Genomic DNA, 22,693 nt, shown 5'->3' with positions numbered 1-22,693 from the left:
CAACTACATTCTCGTAACAAATTCGCTGTCCTATTACAATTCGATCTCTCTGCAGCTTTCGATGTTGTCTACCACGACATACTACTTTATCAACTTTCCAAGATAGGAATTGAATCCACCATCGTAAAGTGGTTCTCAAACTTCCTACGCTCTCGCTCCTACACTGTCAACACAAATGGCACCATGTCCGTTCCTTGGACATCATCTTGTGGTGTCCCTCAGGGATTACCCCTATCCCATATTCTCTTTAACATCTATATGTCCTCCCTGAAACTCCTCCAATTATCCCCCCTTGAAACAATCTACACATACGCTGATGACATCCTTATCCTCCTTGAGACAGACCAGAACCTCACCAACCTCCATGAGAACATTACAGCTTGCATAATGAGACTCCATTCCTGGTCCTTCTTGGCACAGATGAAATTGAATGAATCAAAAACAAAACTACTCTGGTTCGGCCCAAAATTAGAACACCTGCCTACCCTCTTCGCACTACCCTCAGGTGCTGCACTGCAGCTTGAGTTCTCAAGCAAGGTCCTTGGCATCATTATCGATTCTTCTCTCTCCCTCAATGACCACCTCAACTCCTTGGCTAAATCATGCTTTTTCAGCCTCCACATGCTGAGGAAAGTAAGATCCTATTTTCGCCAACAACATTTCGCCATCCTTGTCCAATCCATCATCCTCTCCAAATTAGACTACTGCAATGCCATCTACTTAAGCCTATAAAAAAAAAGTCTTCAAAGACTCCAGAATACTGCAGCCAAGTTGATCTTTGCAAAACGCAAGTCTGACCATGTCTCCTCACTCCTAGCTAAACTTCACTGGCTCCCAGTGATTTCCAGAATTCATTTCAAATGCTCCTGCCTGGCTTTTAAGATCATTCAAGGCATCCTTCCTCCCTTAATCCCACTATCTTATAACTCCTCGAGTCCTGACTCTACCAGACCCACCCAAAGGTATAAATTATCCTTCCCCTCTCTATATGGTATTCGCTATGCAGGCAAACTGGGAAAATCCCTTCTCTTCAGAATCACAGGTCTTTGGAACGACCTTACTACCCCGCTGCAGAACCTTGGCTCCCTCCAATTATTCCGCAAGCAACTGAAAACCTGGCTTTTCACTAAAATGTAATTCTATCCCCCCTTACTCTTCTCTTCTTTATATAAGTTCATGTAAACTTTTTTTTTCCTTCTCTTCCTATATTTTAAGTTTTTGTAAACCGTGCCGAGCTCCACAACATCGTGGAAATGATGCGGTATATAAACTTAAGGTTTAGTTTAGTTACTGACATGCATCACCTTACACATATCCACATTAAACCTCATATGCCATGTTGCGGTCCATTTCTCGAGCGTGTTTATATTACATTGCAGGTCTTCGCAATCCTTCTGCTTCTTCACTACTCTGAATAACTTCGTCCGCAAATTTAATCACTTAGCTTGTCGTACCAATTTTCAGGTCGTTTATAAATATGTTGAAGAGCATGGGTCCAAGCACCAAACCCCGTGGCACTTCACTCGCGACGCTTTTCCAGTCTGAGTATTGTCCATTTACTCCCACTCTCTGTTTCCTATCCGCCAACCAGTTTTTAATCCACATGAGTATTTCACCCTCGATTCCATGGCTTGCAATTTTTCGAAGCAGATTAGATAGAGCAGAGGCAGGACTGGCACTTATGCACATAATGTAGAAACATAGAAAGATGGCAGCTAAAGGCCAAAGGGCCCATCCAGTCTGCCCATCCGCAGTATCTCTTTCTCTCTCTCTCTCTCTCTCTAAGAGATCCTACATGCCTATCCCAGACTTTCTTGAATTCAGACAGTCTCTGTCTCCACCACCAGTCTTCTGGAAGACTGTTCCACGCATCTACCACCCTTTCTGTAAAAAAGTATTTCCTTAGATTACTCCTGAGCCTATCACCTCTTAACTTCATCCTATGCCCTCTCATTCCAGAGCTTCCTTTCAAATACAAGACTCATGTGCATTTATGCCATGTAGGTATTTAAACATCTATATCATATCTCCCCTCTCCCGCCTTTCCTCCAAAGTATATTTAAGTCAGTCCTTATACACCTTATGATGAAGACCACACACCATTTTAGTAGCCTTCCTCTGGACCGACTCTATCCTCCAGAATTGTACACAATATTCTAAATGAGGTCTCACCAGAGTCTTATATCGGGTCATACCTCTTCCTGTGCACCTTAGCGTTCTTCTAGCTTTCACCATCACCTTTTCAACCTGTTTGGCCACCTAAAGATCATCATTTATAATCACACCCAAGTCCTGCTCTTCTGTCGTGCACATAAATTCTTCACCCCCCTAAACTGTACCGTTCTTTCGGGTTTTTTGCAGCCCAAACGCATGACCTTGAATTTCTTAGCATTAAATTTTAGCTGCCAAATTTCAGGCCATTCTTCAAGCACGTCTTAATAACTAAACTGGAAGGGACCAGCCTGCAGTGACAAGCCTAAAGTCTATGGTTCTGTTACCTATACTGAGCAGAGCTGGATTAATGCATAGGCAAACTAGAAACCTGTCTCAGCCTCAAAAGTACTGGGACATAACCTTGGAAGCTCCTGAATATCTGGCATGTCCCCAAGTGCTGCCCTTCCTCCTCCCTCCTAACAGGTGTTCAGGATAACTTATGCATAAGCAAATTTATTCTTTATTACCATGATATCCTTAATGTTAGACAGATGCAAGCCCCACCACTCCCCCTCCCCTTCTGCATTGTGTTGAAGCAGGAAGCATGGCTGATGCCAACTAGAAAGTGCAGTTACATGCCCGAGTCCTTACCTTTCCACATTGAGGTCACAGAGCTGGTAAAACATCTGCCTATATGGTGGCAGCGCCCATTCCCGGAAGATGTAGATGGAATCCTGTGATATGGGAATTGCAATAAGCATATCTATACATCTGAGATAGAAGGATATCTCCAATCAAATTATACTATAACTAGTCTTTAAGCCCGTTACATTAACGGGTGCTAGAATAGATGTGTCTGTCTGTGTTTCTTTCTCTCTCTCACCTTGGCCGCTGTCTGTATCCTTCTGTCCCCCCCCCCCCCCCCCCCCCGAGCAAAGCTGTCTGCCCCCAGCACACACCTCCCCCCCAAAGTAGCCCCCTTTCCCTCTCCCTAACTGTCTCTCCATGGCCCTCTTCTGTCTTCCCCCCAGAGCAAAGCTGTCTGTCCCCAGCACACCTCCCCCCAAAGCAGCCCCCTTTCCATCTCCCTATCTCTTCATGGCCCCTTCTGTCTCCCTCCAGCACACCTCTCCTCCAAAGCAGCCCCCTTTCCCTCTCCCTGTCTCTCCATGGCCCCTTCTGTCTTCCCCCCCAGAGCAAAGCTGTCTGTCCCCAGCCCACCCCCCCCCCAAAGCAGCCCCTTTCCCTCTCCCTATCCATGGCCCCTTCTGTCTCCCCCCCAGCACACCCCTCTCCCCAAAGCAGCCCCCTTTCCCTTTCCCTCTCCCCCTGGCTCTCGGTATTGATCCCCTTCTTACCCTCCCTCCATCCCGGCGTCTTCTGGCCTGCTCCTCTTCAAAGCAGCCTGCGATCGTGGTGGCGGGCTTTAGCGAACCTAGCAGGCCGCTCTCCAACTCGGTAGCACATTCCCTCTGACCCTATTCCGTGCGTCAGAGGGAGCGTGCTATTGAGGTTGGAGAGAGGCCTGCGAGGTTCTTTAAAGAGGAGGATCAGCGGCAGCGGCGGCAAGTGAGGGCGGGAGGTGTGTTCCCTGCCGAGGACATGGTCAGGGAGAGAGCACAGTCGCGTGCCTTCAGCCACCACACGCGCCTCCAGCCCCTGCAAGCGCCGTGAGGTGTCAAATAGAATACTGCCACAGAAGCACACCTCACGGCGCCAGGAATCACGAATTTTCAAGAGCGCATGCGCGCTCTAGGGTTTTATTATTATAGATTTCTGCTGGAACAATATTGTAAAAAGCCAAACTTCAGTGCTAAACACTCCCCACAGAGTAATCAAACTCCAATATGGGGACTACAGTTAAGTTAATCATTGGTTTGAACTTTATAAGATTTCAATAAAAAGTGGCAGTCCTGAAAAAATGGATTCAGTAACAAGGGCCCATGTACTGGCCTGGCACGGTGAAAACGTACTTTGAGTTTGTACCTGCTGGCAGGGGCTTTCTTCACACTGGACTGGCTCAAAGTGCTCAGCCCATGCTTCAAATCTTGCATATTTATCATCTGTGACGCTGTAAAAGAGAAAGGAAAGAGCTTGTTTCAGGCACTGCTTACTGAATGCACATCCTGGGCTTCCCACCAATAACAATCTGACCTCATCCTCTCTTACACTACTGCTCACAATCCATTTGACATTACAGCAACCATCCATAGGCTATCATTTGGTTGCTGAGGCATAAGAAGGAAAGGATCTGGACGCCACTTGGCTGCAGAAGTGGAGGGGTGGGGGGGAGGAGAGTCAGAGTCTCACCTGTTTTTGTAACTGTTATTGGCAGGCTGTAATTATATGTGCTGCGCTTCGCTTTCACTGGGATTTCATTTGTTGTATAACCTGAGGACAAAGCAAAAATGCAGCAGAGACTTATTCCCCAGTGAAGAGATCGCCCTTCTCCTCAGAAGACTACAGGAGAAAAGGAATTATGTGTTGGAAGAGGCCTGGTCTCCTTACCGTATTTCATTCCACAGCGAATTCGGAAGTCCAGCACCTGATAAATCTTAGCGTCTGGATTCTTTCTAGGATCATAGGCAAACCGAACCCATAGGCTTCTCCAGGGACCTGTTAACTGCATAGCCACAAGAAAGTGTTTTAGATTTAGGTCACTTCACAGCAGACCTATTCTCAAACAGAACATAAATTTAGTATTATCAAACTGATGATGATGTTTCTCCTATTTTTAAAAGTCTCTTCTTTACCAACAAAAGCACAAGTTGAACAACCAGTAGAGCAATGTCAAAAATTAGATATATCAGATATTTTAGAGGTCTCTGATAAAGAAATAGCCCAACCTTCTACTTTATTGGCATCAGTGGCACTCTTGTCGGACAAAGTTTGGAATTTTGAAGCTATTCTTTAAAAACAGACAAAAAGAATTCCTAGGACTCTGAATTCAAATATTTCCTGATGTGTCTTGTGAAACTCAGAAATATAGATGACAATTTTTGCTTTTGAAAACAGGAGTCACTTTGATTGGTGGAACTTTTTTCCTAAAATATATCCATGTAAATGTATCGTTAATTACTGTTCTTTGAGCCTGCACAATTGACCGCCTTCTTATCTTCAAAACGTCTTGAGGGAGGTAACATTTAGAGCTCAGATGAAAAATATGTCTCTTTTGAAGTCTTTAATTGGTTATTTTTCTTTTTTTCTTCTTTCTTTGTATAATTTGCTTTTAGTATTCTGGATCCTTATATAATATTGTGGATTTTAGTAGGATAAGTTGATATTTTTGGATGGTTTTGTTTCTTTAAAAAAAAAAAAAATTGGGGGTGACTATTTCCATTCTTTCTGTACAAGAGATAATAATGCTTGCTAAAAAATGTAAATTTGATAAAAATTATAAATGAAGAAAACAAAAGGGGATTCTTAATGAACATACCCATTATAAGCCCAACTATATTATCCAGAACAGTGTTTCCCAAGTCAGTTCTAGAGTACCCCCATGCCAATCAGGTTTTCAGAAAATCCACAATGAATAGACACACAATTGATTTGCTTACACTGCCTCCATTGTATGCATATTCATTGTGGATATCCTAAAAACCTGACTGGCAAGGGAGTACTCCAGTACCGAGTTAGGTCCCCTATTTTAATTTTTATTGTTCATCGCTTTGTAATCTATGAAAAAAGTGATTTTATCAAATATTAATTAAACTTCTAACATCGATCTAAAACAGTGGGTTCTCATCCCAGACCTTGTGGCACGTCCAGCCAGTCGGGTTTTCATGATATCCACAATGAATATGCACAAGGCAGATTTGTATTCAAGTCTATCTCCTGCATAATGATTGTGGGAATCCTAAAAACCCAATTGGTTAGCTGTGCTCCAGTGACTTGGTTGAGAACCTCTGATCTAAAAAAAAAAAAAAAAATGATTTTGACAGTTCTGCTTCAAACACAACTGAAAATAAGCTTTGAAGACCAGACTCATCTTTGTGGTTCCTGAATGATCCTTCCCTCACAGGAAACTGGAGCTACTGGGAGATATTTTTAAAAAACCACTTCAGTCGGAATCCTGATCTAGGCAATTTTTATATATCATGCCAAGAAAGCCAAACATGGGAGAGAAGTAGTGAAAAGACTAAATCTAAAATGGTCACAACAACAAGGTCTGCAGCCACTGTTTCTGAAGACAACTATTCAGATGATTACAAAGCCCCATGTTTCTGCTTGAGAAAGGGGGGTGCTGGAGGGAACAATGTGGGGAGCTTATGTAACAGAAAGGAGGAAGACAGAAAGGCTGTCCTGGACAGAAAGGAATCTTGCAAATGACCAGTCTGCGGCTGTCAGCTGGACTGTATCCTTTTTAGTGGTGAAGACAGACTGAATGGTTTAACTGATCTTTTTCTGTTGTCTTATATTATCTAAGGCAATTCTGGTCCTCGAGAGCCGGAGCCAGGTCAGGTTTTCAGGATATCCACAATGAATATGTATGAGATGGATTTGCATGCACTGCCTCCTTGAGATACAAATCTATCTCATGCATATTTATTGTGGATATCCTGAAAATTTGACCTGGCTCCGGCTCTCGAGGACCGGAATTGCCTACCCCTGATCTAGGGACTCAAAAAGGTGAGAAGTCATTCCAGGAGTTATATAAAGCCAAGAGTTTCACCAGTGGGGTAGAAGAAGCTTGAAAGTCTTACCATGTAATATGCCATATAGGGTAGGATTAGTTTTAGCTTGTCCGGGTGAACGCTGACATTAGCCTTGAGTGCATTTCGTGACCAGATTGGGCGAACATCAAACAACTACAAGACAATATAGAGATTAATAAGTTATCACAACATTGAATACTCCCATTAAAACATAGTTCTTCTTCATGCTTGTACCATATTCCTTTCCAAGAAGGGTCCTAAAGCCGGTGCTGTCCATCCAGGACCTGCCATTTTAACCTGTACATTCTCTATATATCCTCAGAATAAACAACTCTTCACCCCCTGTCTCCCCTCCAATTCCAGAGCCAGTGCCTGGCATTATACTCCCCTTCTATTAACGGTAATATTTGTCTGATTTTGCTCTACGCACCAGAAGCTCTGCACTGCCTCTCAACAACTTCTCTCAGTCTTCACCTCAGGAGCCCCACACTTGTTCTCTAGGTTCCCTCCCACTACGCACCAGGAGACTTGTACTTCTTATCAACTTCCCTCCTGTTTTGTACCTGTTTCAACTCCTCCTCCACTTTCATATCCATGGCATTTGTACACATCTTCTTCCAGTTCCGTACTGCAGCTTCCAGTGGCTTTGCTGGAACCTTTCCATCCTCAAAGCTTACAAAGATAGCATTGTGGGGGCGCCGGGCTCTACTGAGGCCAATCAAGTTCTCACCAGATACTTGAGGAGGGTGGTAGCCTTCTCTAAGATGCAATGCATAGGCAGAATTTACTACACACCTTCTATCACTGTAATTGCTGAAGACTAAAGACTAAAAATCAGTCTTAAACATGTAATTGTTTACAGTGAACAGGGCAAGACTAACACACAGGCAAACTGAGAACATGCCTAGGGCCCAAAATCATAAGGTGGATTGTAGGATCAGTCTAGTCTCCTACCCGAGGATGGAAAACTTCTGACAGATGTGGGATACTTGGGGGCAGGGGTAGGGTTGCCAAACGACTGTTTTAAATAAAGGAATGCCAGCAGCTGGTATTTTATTTATTTATTTAAAAAAAAAAACTTATATCCTGCTTAAATCTAAGTGGGTTACAAAAAATACATTAAAAATTTATAACAAAAATCATACAAAATTATCCCCCTCTTTTACTAAGCCAAGGTAGAGGTTTCTACCACGGCTCCGACGGTGCTCCAACACTCATAGAATTCCTATGAGCGTCAGAGCATTTAGGGGCAAATAATATAAGAAGCGCCCAAAAGTTAGGCACCGATATAGGCACTGTTCAGCACGAGTCAAGTAAAATTGGGTGCTGTTTAATGAATCATGCTGAGTGGTACCTATTTTGGAGGCACCCAATAAATAGGCCAGCTCCAGGCACAACTAAAAGTTAGGCGCCTATGTTAGGCGCTTATGCACGCTTAAGAGCAGCGATTCTGCAACGAGGCGCCTAACACGTAGCCACGCCCACAACAAACGTGCATAGTGCCTAGTTTTTGAAGGCCGCCTAAATTTTTAGAGGCGCCTTGTTGCAGAATTGCTCTTTCTTGATTGGCACCTAAGTTTCAATTATTGCTGATTAAAAAGCTTAATTGAGCTTGTCAATCAATTTCGATAGGCTCCTATCTAGATGGAGACCTCCAAAATAGGGGCCTAACATTAGGCGCTGGTTACAGAATTTGGGCCTTAATGCTTAGTAAAAGGGAGCCTATAACGTAAAGCAATCCTTATGAGTTCAAGTTCAAGTTTATTGTTTGATGAATCGCCTATATAAAACATTCTAAGCGATGAACAAATTTAAAAACAGCTTATGAGGTAACAGACAATATTAGAACAGTTTTAAAACAACAATTTTAGACAACGGGTGTTATTAAGACACAAATAAAAAGTCAAATTACTTATAAATTTTCTTAGCATATGTGGCTTAGTGACAGACATAATTTAAAGGGGAAGAGGGAAAAAAGTTACAATTTTATCAATCAGAAAAACACAAAAGAGGTAAAAACACAAGGATGGGGGAGATAAAAAACAAACAAACAAAAAATATATATATATTTTTTTGTTTGTTTGTTTTTGGGGAAGTCTACATTGGCTTGATTGTTTAAGTGGTAAAAGCATCATTAAATAAGAAGGTTTTTAAAAGTTTTTTAAAAGAGGTGAGATCCTTTTCTTTTCTGATAAAAAGTGGTAAGGCGTTCCAGGTTTGAGGAGCTATAACGGAAAACATGTCGTTTCTCCTTGTACCCACTATTTTCAAACAAAACAATTCTTTAAGCCATTGTTTAGTATTCATTGAAAAACCCTCAATAAAAAAGGAATGTTTTCAAATATTTTTTAAAATCTGTACATTACTAATCATCTTCAAGTGGCCTATCAAGTTAATCCACAAAATTACTCCTGCCACAGAAATAGCATCTGTCCAAGGACAGACGCATTGTATTCTCTGATCTCAAAGATCACAATGATTGGTGTAAAGTTATAGCAAGAGAAAAATACCAAGGTATGTTTTAGTAAATAACCTGAAATACTAACACAAGTGCCTTAAATACAACACATGATTTGATCGGTAACCAATGTAGTTGTCGCAATAAAGGAGTCACATGCTTAAACCTATTACCTCCTGATGTCAGAGGAGGGGCGGGACCGCAGCAGAGGAAACAGCTCAAAGCACTGCAGTGCAAAGAGCTATAACCGCGATCTTCGGCTGAAGCTGTAAGATAAACGGTTCGGGGAGACCAGGGGGAACACGGAGGTCTTCCCGGGGGAGGTTGGGGGGTGCGCAGTCTTTCGGGGAAGGGGGGCAGTCCTTCGGGGGGGCCAGTTCTTGGGGGAGGCCAGGAGGGAAGCCAGACGCAGCACTTCCCGACTGACCCTCCTTCCTTGCCCTCTAAAACAGGTGCAGCAGCGGCCAGCAAGAGCAGCGCTGCTGCTCCTCCTTTAGGGGGCGAGGGGAGAGGGTCCGAATCGGGAAGCCGATTTTTTTAAAATTTAAATCGATTCGAATTGATTCACCCGAAGTGAATCGGTGAACCGATTTGAATCGTGAATCGGGCAGCACTACTGTGTACTACAAGATAGAAATCATAGCACGAGAGCATCGATTTCAATCTATTCAAAAGGCTTATATGAAAAAAGGCAGATTTTACGATATAATTTATTCTTTCATATTCAAAAGTGAATCAATCCAAACACCCAAATTTTTTATCTTCTTTCATACTGGAGGCATAATTATGTTGACCTCAACAAATTCTGGCCACAATGGATCCTCAACTCTTCCTATCAACATTAGTTCAGATTTAAAAAAATTCAAAACTATGACAATTCATCCAGTCATTGACTACATGCAGACATTGAGTTAATTTATCCCTCAACTCACTTTGCCACTCCAACATGGGGAAAAAATGAACATTGTCTGCATACTGATGATAACTAATTCCTAAATTCTGGATCGCACCACCCAGAGATGCTAAATACAGGTTAAACAGAAGTGTGGATAAGGCAGATCCTTGAAGAACTCCCCTACTGATCATCATTATTATAGACAAAATCCATTATTCTTTACCTGCATTGATCTATCCTGAAAGTATAAAGTAAACCAATTGTAAATTGCTCCATCTATCCCCATATTAGACAAAGTACTTAACAAAATCTTATTAGCAACTACCGGTATATCAGAGACAATGACACATCCAATGAGACAAGACTGAAGGTTTTCTTTCTATCCATCCCTTTGAATCAGCAATTTGCCTAATCAATAGGTTTGGATAAGTTCCTGGAGGAAAGGTCCACAGTCTGCTATTGAGACAGACATGGGAGATGCCACTGCTTGCCCTGGATCGGCAACATGGAACGCTGCTACTATTTGGGTTTTGGCCAGGTACTTGTGCCCTGGATTGGCCACTGTGAAGATGGGCTAGAAGGACTATTGGTCTGACCCAATAAAGCTATTCTTATGTTCTTTTTCTGAAAACCTGACTCACTGGGAGTGCCTCAAGGACTGGTTTGAGAAGCACTGTGCTAGACTAAAACCGCCAACTTCTACTCAGAGAAAACATAACACATCAGAAACAGATCATACCAACTCATCCAGTTTACCAATTATCCTATCCACATACTAGCCACAAGATTTCTCTTCCTTCCGGACATTATTCACCTGTGCACCCCACTGTGAGGGGTAAGAGAGCACACAAATGTGTTCCACAAACATGTCTTGGGGAAACCCCCAATCCAGCCAGTTGGATTTTCAGGATATCCGTAATAACAGGCTAGGGGTTCCCCCAGGACAGTTTTGGAAAACACTAGCATTTAAGATACACATTTAGTTGCCTCCAACACCCACCCCTCTCCTGCTTTACCACAATACTCTGTAATAATCTAAATCGCTAAAACACACTAACATGACCCTTGCACAAATACATGAAGAGGCATAATCAAAACAAATGTCTAAGTCGAATTTGGTTGTATGGTGCTAGATGCCCAAAGTCGGCAATGGGGAAATATATCCATTCTCGAAAAACACATCTAAAATATTTTTTGCCATTGATCATCCAGACCAGCAATACATCTATCTTTATACCACATTTTCGACCAAAAAATCGTCTAAGTCCCAAATGTCCAGAACAAGATCATTTGGACGTGGGAGGGGCCAGCATTGTGATGCCAACAGAGCAGTGAGGCATCTTACAGGGCATTGCTGTGAACTTCACAAAAAGGGTGCCACAAACATCTCACCAGAACTCCCTTATCGGCTATGGCGAGCCTCCCCCCCCCCCCAAACCCACTATACCCACCTGTCTACAACCCCAATAGTCCTTATGGTTGTACATACCACCTATATGCCAGTACAGTAGGGTTTGGGGCTTTTTTGGTGGGCTCACATTTTCCACCATGAATATAGTGGTTAGAGTGGCTTATGGGCCTGGGTCCTCCTCTCTATGATTCATTAGCCCACCCCCCAGGTTATTTTAAGAGACCTGTCTGCAGCTCTCCTAGGCTTTCCTATACTAGGTGCTGATGTTCTGGAGAAAGGTAAGTACATTTTTATTCCGATCTTTGCGGGGGGAGGAGGTCAGTGAACACTGGGGGAGTGTGTGTAGGTCTTTACTTCATCTTTGCAGTAGTTATCTGGTCACTTTGGATACGTTTTGGGCACTTAGACCTATTTTTACATTGTCTAAGTCACAACGTATAAGATCCATCCAGGAAGTCTCGTGAAACCTTCGATTATCCCTGCAGGACGACTAAGGCGGGGTCGGTCCATATCCCGCTCTAACCACTCCTGCAGATACGCCCCTTTTAGCTCTGGGCGCAAAGCAGCATTCAGTGGCCTAAAAAGTCCCTGGATATGTCCAAAAAATAGGTTTGATTATTGGCACTTAGACGATCTGTCTTTTAGGTCATCCAAGTGCCGACTTGGGCAGGTTTTAGATGTGTTTATGTTTCAATTATGAGCCCCTTGATCTCCCAGATCCCCTGCCTGCAAAACAAACCCAGCATTGGTATTTCCATTAGAGAAGGCTTATCCAAGTTCAGACCTCAAGAATCGCAAGCATGCCAGATCTTCGAGATATTCCTAATGAATATGCATACGAGAGATTTGCATGAGCACTAGCTCCACTGCATGCCAATCTCTCATATACATATTCAACAGGGATATCCTGAAGATTTGGCCTTTTAACAGCTCTGCCGTGGACAAGCCTGTGCTAGGACATCTCGTTTTTATTGTACAAGCGTTGCCAGCGCATCAAAATGTACGTGTAGTGGTGATCTAAACCGGATAAGAACTTTGTTCATTGGCATAGGCCATCACTGAACTCTACAAATGCTTGTCACATTAGCCAGCATGGTCGTTCTACATGCCCTCTCCCATGAAGATAACACTTATTTGCGTGTTCTAACCCTAATGAAGGGCAATGGTGAGAAAGAGATATGCCCTGCTGGGAGAAAGAACAGCTTTCTCTCTTTGTTAATGTGATAGTAAATACAGCACCAGCTGTACAGAAATCTACTGAAGGCTGGCTCAGTCCTTTCATCTTCATCCAGCTGCACGGAACGCAGAGATAGTGCAGCCTTAAAAGCCAGGAGACGCAACTACACCCACACACCATCTGTGCTGCAGTTTAACAATTTCTTTTGGTGCACGAATGACTTCATATGTATTTTTACATTGTTTGGGCATAAAAGTAAGAAGATGATGGCAGAACAAGATGCCAATTTTACAAAAAAAACTTCAGACCCAAAATGGATCATGTTCTACTACTGCAGCAAAGCCTCCTTCTCCTCACATACTGTCCTGAAGTACCCCTGCTATTCCAGGACAGAGACCCCCCTAAACACACACATACACAATCCTACACTTTAGCACCCAGCATAAGACCTCAAAAAAGTTTTGCCATGGAATTTCTACTCTGTAGTTCCCCTTGCTATTTTAGGATTGAGACCTCTCCACAATCGCACAGTTCTGCTAAACCACTTGAATCCTGCCGTGCATTCACTGCTGCCAGTTCTCATCTTTACCACAACTTGCAGCTAGTGTAACATACTGCTAAAACAGAAAAAGTTCAAGACAATGTGACCACAAGCAAGAAGAGCAACATTCTGCAGACAATGAACAGAAAGAAAACATGAAATCCCCAACCTGTGCTGCGTTTCTGGGCGGTAGAAGTAGTCCACAGGCGTGTCCAGACGGGAGAAGATAGGTGGTGGGATGTACAATGGCAGCTCCTGACAGAAGAAGTCTTCCTTTTGGGGTTTCTGTAGCAGGATTTTGTCATACATGGAGATCTGTTTGCCATCTTGGTCCATATTGAAGGCAAGGTACTGAAAGTCCGACATCCCTGCCAGTTTATGGGAGAATGAACAGATTACTCTCAGCTCAGATGATCAGGGATTCCCTTGCTGCGATCAGCCCAGCTAGCTGCGTCTACTTTTAACATTTCGGGCAGCTGTCGCGGCCCTAGGGCCGTTTAAGCTCGCCCAAGGCTACTTCCAGCTGAAAGCACGCCCACACCCAGCCTTGGGAAAACTTAAGCATCGCTACCCATTTCCCTAGACCCACAACAATCACCTACAGGGTAGGCATCCTGCCTCTGGGTTTTTAAAAAAAAAACACATGCATCCTGATTGGCTGCCGTTTATAGAATCAGCTGACTGGTAGATTCATGGCATTGTCCATCACTGTATGTTCACTGTATCACTAATAATAAAACGCTAAGCGTGCATGCGCACTCCTACCTGCGTAATTCGTAGCTTTGTGGGCAGCAGAGAATAGGAGTGCGCATGTGTGCTTAGCTGTGCCAGAGGCCGGCAGAGAAATTGTTCGTCCCATGCGCGTTCAGCGGCCAGTAGAGAAAATTTGGCACCTGTGCACGCTCGATTTCCAACGAGTGGCGGTTTACATACTCTATGCCAGTTGCGTGATAACAAAAAAAAGGTAGGTGGGAGAAGGGGCATATTCCCCTGACACCTCCACACAAACCGCACAGGGAAGTGGGGTGGGGGGAGGAAAATGCTGCTGCACAGGGAAATGGAAGGGGAGGGAATGCTGCTGAGGCTGCTGCACAGGAAAGTGAGGGGGAGGGAAATAATGCTGCTGCACATGGAAGTGGTGGAGGGGGAGGGAAATGCTGCTGCTGCACAGGGAAATGGAGGGGAGGGAATGCTGCTGCGGCTGCTGCACAAGGAAGTGGGGGGAGGGAAATAATGCTGCTGCTGTACAGGGAAGTGGAGGGGGAGGAATTGCTGCTGCTGCTGCACAAGGAAGTGGGGGGGGAGGGAAATGCTGCTGCACAGGGAAATGGAGGGGGAGGGAATGCTGCGGCTGCTGCACAGGGGGCAGGGACAGAGACAGAAAGAAAGACAGATAGTGGGAGGGAGAGAGAAAGAAAGAAAGATAGACAGCGGGAGGGAGACAGACAGAAAGAAAGGAAGAAAGAGACAGGGGTAGGGAGAGAGACAGACAGAAAGAAAGACAGACATACATATATTCTAGCAACCGTTAATGTAAAGGGGTTAAAGACTATTGTAAGTATAAATGGGTAAAAATGACACAACTCACAGCTTCACTTATAATACAGTCACATATCTCATAATATATCCGCATTATGGCGGTCATTCTGTAAAGATCTCCTAAATTTAGATGCCAAAATGCTGTAGAACTTAGCATGAATTCTGCATTAGCAATTAAGTGCATTATTGCCATTACAGAATACTAATGTAAGGCTTCATTTTAGCGCCTAACTTTAGTCGCAAGCACTTAGACCATGCCAAAGGCTGGTGGAAATGTTTGTGTATAATTGACAATATTCTACGATCTTACTAAGGGCTGGGCCCACCTCTGTATCTCCCATGCCCCTCCCACCTAGCAATTGCACAGTTAGGACCAAATTCTGTCTGTGGTGCCTTAAGTTGTGTGTGCAAATTGATATGCACAGCCGATTTGCACGCACACCTTTTTTTACAAGCCTAAAAGGTGCCAATAATTGTAAATTAACACCTAATTGATGCTAATTGGCCTTAATTAGAAGTTATGCACACAACCTAGTAGGCACACTATGCAAAGGGCTAGATGCACTAAAGTCAGCGATCGTCACTAAATCTGTTTTCACAGCTTTAGCAACGACCGCTATTACCGACCCAATTCACAAAATAGCTCACCGTGTGTTTTCCTCCTCGACCACCCATTTTCCGATCCATCCAAGCAAATCAGCTAAAACCCCATGCAAAGTAGCCAAACAATTGATGCACTAACATCACTTGGCTATGCAAAAAAAACAAAACAAAACCCCAAAAACAGGGGTTTAACTGTCGGAAAAAAATGACAGATTAGACCTGTTGGTGTTACTGACAGGTCAGCCTGTTTTTCCCCCATTTTTTTTCAATGGCACCCTCCCTGCCAATAACAGCCCTCCCTCCCCGATGAACCAGCACCGTGAAATGGCCCCCCATGCTAGTGAAAACAAAAGGAGGAATACCCACTCCCTCCTGCCACCAAAGGCCCACTCCCGTGCCAGGTGCACAAATCTGAATAGGGTGTGTGTCCATGGGAGGTTTGTGGGCGTTCCTAAAAGTTATGTGCACTGTTATAGAATACGTCTGATCCGTGTACAACTTAGGTGCAGGTATTTAGGCCTGGTTTTCCTTGGCCTAAATGGGTGGGCTTAAAAGTTATGACATTCACTGGTGCTAAGCATGATTCTATAATGTGTATAGCATCACGCTATGCGCCGTCCTGTTTGGCGCTGATTTTTTAGGTGCCATACATAGAATCAGGCCCTAAAATAATTATGTGCTAAGGTTATAGAATACTGACTAAGGGCAGTTACGCCAATAACTGCAATTCAATTACTGGTTAACACCAATTAACATCTAATTTAACAAATAAGTTACACAAAATTGCTCTTGTTCTAAAAATTGTGTACCAAATTTTGCATGCTAAGTGCAAAAGTGCGCAAGCAAGATTATAGAATTTGGTGGTGGGGGACCAACTTTTGAGAAAGATAAAACCAAGAAGCATCGGGTGCTAAAGTCCTGTTCTAGCTACAGCCTGAGCTGAGTAATTAGTGCATCAGGCAGACAAGGATTCTTAGTGGGTTGGATAACACTGAGAAACATCCACAAACTGAATTATATTACCTTGAAATTTGTAGACTGTACTGATGACGCCGAGAATTTCCATTTCAAATCTGATCTCTTGCCTAGGCTCTTGCAAAACATGGTCTCCAGTCACCTCTGATCTCCTGCGTCTAATCTTCCTTTTCACCCACAGCAGCATAGCTGTAGTAGGAAACCGATTGGCACACACAGGATGGCAGTATGGATCTTTGGGCCGGAAATATAGCTCCAGTCTTCTGGAAGGATCAGCATATACCTATAAGGAATCACAAATGAGCAGACAATGTAATGAGGATAGACTGAAGACAGTTAAAGCTGCTCTCTGAATGGCTATCCCATGAATCACTGTCCATGCTGTAATTCCAAGATAGAGGCTTTGGGCTGAAACCTTAATAGCATAACTTCAGTCATCTTTTGTATTTTCTTGGCATTTTCATCTTGCTAAAAATTCCTCGTTTATTATATCTATAACTCCCATGAATGCTACAGTATTATAATGGTTTACATCTTATTTTTCAAACCACACATGCTTGTTTTATTGGAATAGTGCTATATCAGAAAAGACGCTAGTGACATCTGGTGTTCTTCAGGGATCTTTGTTATTACCTACTCTTTTTAAATGTATATTTGGTTCCTCTTGCAAGACTGTTAGAATCTTGGAACATGAAATTCCATATTTTTGCAGATAATAATATTCAATTGTTAGTCTCTATGGGGAAAAATCAAGAGGTTGTCATTTCTAGTCTTAATGAGAAATTAAAAGAGATGTCCAAATGGTTAGATGACAATAATCTAATTTTAAATGCAGAGAAATCCACGGTAATATGGTTATCACATAGATAAGTGACATTGAGGGTTATGCCAGAAATTGATGGAAAACTCATTCAACTTAAATACCGCTTTGGAGTGCGTTGTGATTCTGATTTGAGTTTTAAACCACAAATAAGATATGTTGTTAAAATGTGTTTCTTTCATTTTAATACTGTTGCATGAACTAAAATTGGTGTTAACAATGGAAAATCTTACCAAATTAATTGATCCATGTTTTTTTAATCACCATTCGTTTAGATTACTGTAACGCATTATTTCTGGGGTCAAGTAAGACAAATTTGTTTCACCTACAGTTGATTCAAAATACAGCAGCCAGACTGTTAACTGAGCACATAAAAACGATCATATTACATCAGTTTTGTTCAAATTACACTGGCTGCCTGTATCCAAACGGATCAATTTCAAGATGCTCTCCTTAGTTTTTAAAGCTTGGCATATCTTGTCTCCTGAGTAGAGTGACAGGGGGACAAATTTTTCCCCGCTGCCACAGGAACTCATTTTCCCATCAAGGTGAGTTATTTTTCTGTCCCTGCCCCACTCCTGTAAGCTCCGTCCTCATCTGCACAAGTCTCAAATACTTCAAAATCATAAGTAGCAACATTCTAGAGCTCAGATTGTGATGTCATAATGCCTCATTCCACCAATGCCTAAGCTCTGTCCTCATCTGCACAAGCCTCAAACACTTTAAAATCAGAAGTAGCAACATTCTAGAGATCAGATTGTGATGTCATAATGCCTCATTCCACCAATGCCTAAGCTCTGTCCTCATCTGCACAAGCCTCAGACACTTTAAAATCATAAGTAGCAACATTCTAGAGATCAGATTGTGATGTCATAATGCCTCATTCCACCAATGCCTAAGCTCTGTCCTCATCTGCACAAGCCTCAAACACTTTAAAATCAGAAGTAGCAACATTCTAGAGATCAGATTGTGATGTCATAATGCCTCATTCCACCAATGCCTAAGCTCTGTCCTCATCTGCACAAGCCTCAAACACTTTAAAATCATAAGTAGCAACATTCTAGAGATCAGATTGTGATGTCATAATGCCTCATTCCACCAATGCCTCATCTGCCTAAGCTCTGTCCTCATCTGCATAAGCCTCAAACACTTTAAAATCATATGTGTTTGAGGCTTGTGTGGTTATGGCAGAGCTTGCAGGAATGGGACAGGGACAGTGACAAAACTCGCAGGGATGGAACTTTTTGAGACACCACCACCTTTGATATAACGCTCTGAATTAAGGATTTGGTTCCCTGACGCAGGATCAAAACGGGCCATGTCGGAACTTGCAATTTAAGATAAGTTTGTTATTTTGGAACTTCTAACTTTATGAGAACTTGATAGATTATGGGTACACAGCACAATGAATACTTTTTGATATCAACTGGAATATGCGATGATTGGGTGGTGAGGCGATATTCTTGGGGTTTGCCCCTTGTTTCTGCCTCCATGTCTCTGAGCACATGTTTCATTATAAGCTGATATGATTTCCAAAAGTAACATCTGAACACAGCAGAGTGATTTTGCATCAGATTTGCCATATCTCCTTTAATCACTCGCACAATATAAAGTACCTAGTGTGTGGTCCCCCTTATCAATTTATTTGACTGTCAGAAATGGAGTGGCCAGAAGGCCTGACAACCTGTTGTAGCTTCTCCTGACAGGACAAGGGTAGAAGCACATCGTTCTGACCCGTGTGGGATTGAACGCCCAGGAACTCCAAGTCCTAGGCGGGTTCGAGGTGACTCTTGCTGAAATTGAGCACCCAGCTCAGATGTTGCAGCAATTGCACCACCTGCCGGACAGCCAGACACCCCTTGAATAGTGAGAAAGATCTGATCAACCAGTCATCCAGATACAGGCGAACCAGGACACCCAGGGAGCGAAGACGGGCTGCAACCACCACCACTGTGGTGAAGGTTCAGGGCACTATCGCCAAACCATCTGGGCAAACCACGCCCCCCCCCTCTCATGGGCTGCAGTGCACACAGAACAGATCGCCAACCGTCGCAAATGAGGCATGAATCCATCCAATCCTACCCTGGGGAGGCCATCTATGAAGTTTTCTTGCAGAAACAAAGCTTAGAAGGTGAAAAAATAACTTTAAATCAAATCAGGAAAAATCCAAGATGGCCGCTGCGGGTGCCGATTTTGACTAAAAATAGCCCAGGAAAATCACAGGAACCCACTAAAAATGACAAATTTGGAATTTTAGAGGTGGTCAGGGGTAGGGCATGCAGGGAAACCTCCTAACAATCCCTTTTTAAGACCCCCCCCCCAAAATCGCTAATTTAGGCCATCCACCCTTTTACTCACTGTGATCTGTGCTGAATGGAAAAACACTAAAGACACAGCAGAAACTACTGACAGGGAGATCTGTGCCTCAGAAAACTGGAAACCTGGATTCTAACTTTTCTGACTGCATCGCTGGCTTGACCACCATGGCCAAAGCCCTCTGCCATTCTTGGATACACTGCGCAGATGTCTGGCGGAGGAACACAGTCTGGTTCCAATCCCAGTTGCGCCTCCACGAAACCACTCAGCGGGTGAACCTGGGGTGAGCAAGCTCTAGAGGGAACAGTCCATGAGCCCCGATCTGATGTGCAGGCTGTCCAGGGGGATTACTGCTTAGCAGGGAACCCACCCAGAAGCAGACATTTTCCAAAGGTCTGTGATCTCCTGCAGTCAAGGATGTCCTTACAAGGAACCTCCACAGCATGAGGGTGAAAACTGCGAACGAAAAATACTTAAATCCACAAAATTAAACAGGAGCTGAAAAGATAAGCTCCAACAGCCTGGCCTGTAAGAATTAAGATTGGGATACCCAGGAGCATGCTCAGTGGTAAGGTGTGAGAGAGAGGGGATAAAAGCTTAAAATGTTTGAGGCTTCCTTTAGATCCCTGGTGGGAGGAGGTAAACAACCCATTGGTCCCGGAATAAAGTGGGATTGTACAAGAAATCCATTTAGGACAAAAATCCAAATGGTTTAATACATTCATTCTAAATCAATATAACTGAAGCAGATTGTTACATGGAACCTTCTCATTCTGAAGTGACCATCATCCTCAGCTAGGAGAACAGACTTGGTGTTCCAACATAATGTCTGAAAAATTAAAGGGTTCCTTTTACAAGGTTACGCATGAACTACTTTGAAAAATTGCGAGCCATGAAATCGAAGGTGAAATACTCACGTGGATTAAAAACTGGCTGGCGGATAGGAAACAGAGAGTGGGGTAAATGGGCAATACTCAGACTGGAAAAGCGTCATGAGTGGAGTGCCACAGGGTTCAGTGCCTGGACCCATGCTCTTCAACATATTTATAAACGACCTGGAAATTGGTACGACGAGTGAGGCGATTAAATTTGCAGACGATACGAATTTATTCAGAGTAGTGAAGACGCAGGAGGATTGAGAAGACCTGCAATATGACATAAACACGCTTGAGAAATGGGCTGCGACATGGCAAATGAGGTTTAACGTGGATAAGTGTAAGGTGATGCATGTCGGTAACAAAAATCTTATACATGCATACAGGATGTCTGGTGCAGTACTTGGAGAGACTCCCCAGGAAAGAGACTTGGGAGTACTAGTCGACAAGTTAATGAAGCCGTCTGCGCAATGCGTGGCGGCGGCAAAAAAGGGCAAACAGAATGCTAGGAATGATTAAGAAGGGGATCACGAACAGATCGGAGAAGGTTATCATGCCGCTGTACCGGGCCATGGTACGCCCTCACCTGGAATACTACATCCAGCACTGGTCGCTGTACATGAAGAAGGACATAGTACTACTAGAAAGGGTCCAGAGAAGAGCGACTAAAATGGTTAATGGGCTGGAGGAATTGCCGTACAGTGAGAGATTAGAGAAATTGGGCCTCTTCTCTCTTGAAAAGAGGAGACTGAGAGGGGACATGATCGAAGCATTCTAGATAATGAAGGGAATAGACTTAGTAGATAAAGACAGGTTGTTCACCCTCTCCAAGGTAGAGAGAACGAGAGGGCACTCTCTGAAGTTAAAAGGGGATAGATTCTGTACAAACATAAGGAAGTTCTTCTTCACCCAGAGAGTGGTAGAAAACTTGAATGTTCTTCCGGAGGCTGTTATAGGGGAAAACACCCTCCAAGGATTCAAGACAAAGTTAAACAAGTTCCTGCTGAACCAGAACGTATGCAGGTAAGGCTAGTCTCAGTTAGGGCACTGGTCTTTGACCTAAGGGCCGCAGTGTGAGCGGACTGCTGGGCACGATGAACCACTGGTCTGACCCAGCAGCGGCAATTCTTATGTTCTTATGATTTGAATGCGCTGACTATGAAGAAGCGTGTGGAAATTAAATAGGCTTCTTCACATTCAGCACATCGCTTAATTGGTAGCACCACTTTGTAAACAGAAGCAGAGTCCAAGTGTAAGGCAGATCTGAACAGCCATATCTTAAGGCCAACCTTGCAACAGCATACATAAGAAGTTTCAAGACATAGCCTAGTGTAAGGAAATTCCAAAGTGTAGGAAATACTACACAGAAAAATGAGTGGCATGTAATCTCAAATCTAATATCTAAATTTTACAGTTATGAGGAATGGTAAAGAAAATGTCTTGATCTAAACTTATACAATGGTAAATAAGGAATGGAATAATCTAATACCTCCAAAATTCCTCCCCCTCCGCCCCCCGATACTAAGATAGAAGTGCATCAAAGAAACCTAGTAAAGAATGGCAGAGAATTCTAAAATGCCCATCAAGTATTGGGGGTTTTACCTACTACATAAGTGTGAGTTTCTTTTCTCCATGCTTATGCCGAGGCTGTACCTGCCATGCAGTGTAGGTTTCTTTACCCCCAAGCTTGTGCTGTTGGGGGTTGCATCTGCTGTGCAGTGCAGGTTTCTTACCCTATAATTTCTCAGACATGCAAAAATTATTACATAGGTATTGTCAGCTGGTCTATACCATCTTGACTTTTAGAGACCCACTGAGGGGCATAATCAAAACATACATCCAAGTCCGACTGGGATGTATAGAACTAGGCACCCAAAGTTGGCAATGAGAAAATGCCCATTCTGAAAAATACGTCTAATTTTTTTTTTTAATCGTCTATCTGCACATCCTGACTATTGTTCATCCAGACTGCCAGCACATCTATCTTTATACCACATTCTTGACCAAAATTTCATCTAAGTTCCAAACACCCAGAATAAGACCATTTGGATGTAGAAGGGGCCAGTATTGTGATGGACTGACCATCCAGACATGGCAACAGAGCAGTAGGGCATAACAGAGCACTGCTGTGAACTTCACAAAAAGGATGCCACATAAACATCTCACCAGAATTCCCTTATAGGTTATGCTGAGCCCCCCAGAACACCCCCAAAACTCACTATACCCACTTGTTTACAACCCCAATAGCCCTTATGGCTGCAGGTGGCACCTGTA

General features: G+C 43.3%; 1 protein-coding gene across 4 annotated transcripts in view; it reads right to left on the bottom strand.

Annotated features, from left to right (window-relative positions):
• GTF3C5 (general transcription factor IIIC subunit 5) overlaps positions 1 to 22,693 on the bottom strand; it is a 39,152-nt gene that overhangs the window by 11,752 nt on the left and 4,707 nt on the right. For 2 of the 4 annotated variants that reach the window (XM_033961597.1, XM_033961599.1), the window contains exons 2-9: positions 16,457 to 16,691; positions 13,461 to 13,659; positions 7,373 to 7,568; positions 6,858 to 6,962; positions 4,663 to 4,777; positions 4,465 to 4,545; positions 4,141 to 4,225; positions 2,806 to 2,925 (exon numbers count right to left, since the gene is read on the bottom strand). In XM_033961597.1, the coding sequence (XP_033817488.1) occupies positions 2,806 to 2,925; positions 4,141 to 4,225; positions 4,465 to 4,545; positions 4,663 to 4,777; positions 6,858 to 6,962; positions 7,373 to 7,568; positions 13,461 to 13,659; positions 16,457 to 16,691 (1,136 nt within the window). Of the gene's footprint in view, positions 1 to 2,805; positions 2,926 to 4,127; positions 4,226 to 4,464; positions 4,546 to 4,662; positions 4,778 to 6,857; positions 6,963 to 7,372; positions 7,569 to 13,460; positions 13,660 to 16,456; positions 16,692 to 22,693 lie in introns of all 4 variants that reach the window. The other 2 variants (XM_033961600.1, XM_033961598.1) reach the window with 2 other exon arrangements.

The sequence above is a fragment of the Geotrypetes seraphini genome, chromosome 10 (genome assembly GCF_902459505.1).
Source record: "Geotrypetes seraphini chromosome 10, aGeoSer1.1, whole genome shotgun sequence".
Taxonomy (NCBI): Eukaryota; Metazoa; Chordata; class Amphibia; order Gymnophiona; family Dermophiidae; genus Geotrypetes; species Geotrypetes seraphini.
The sequence above is the reverse complement of the archived record's forward strand: the minus strand, read 5'-3'. Positions and strand labels throughout refer to the sequence as shown.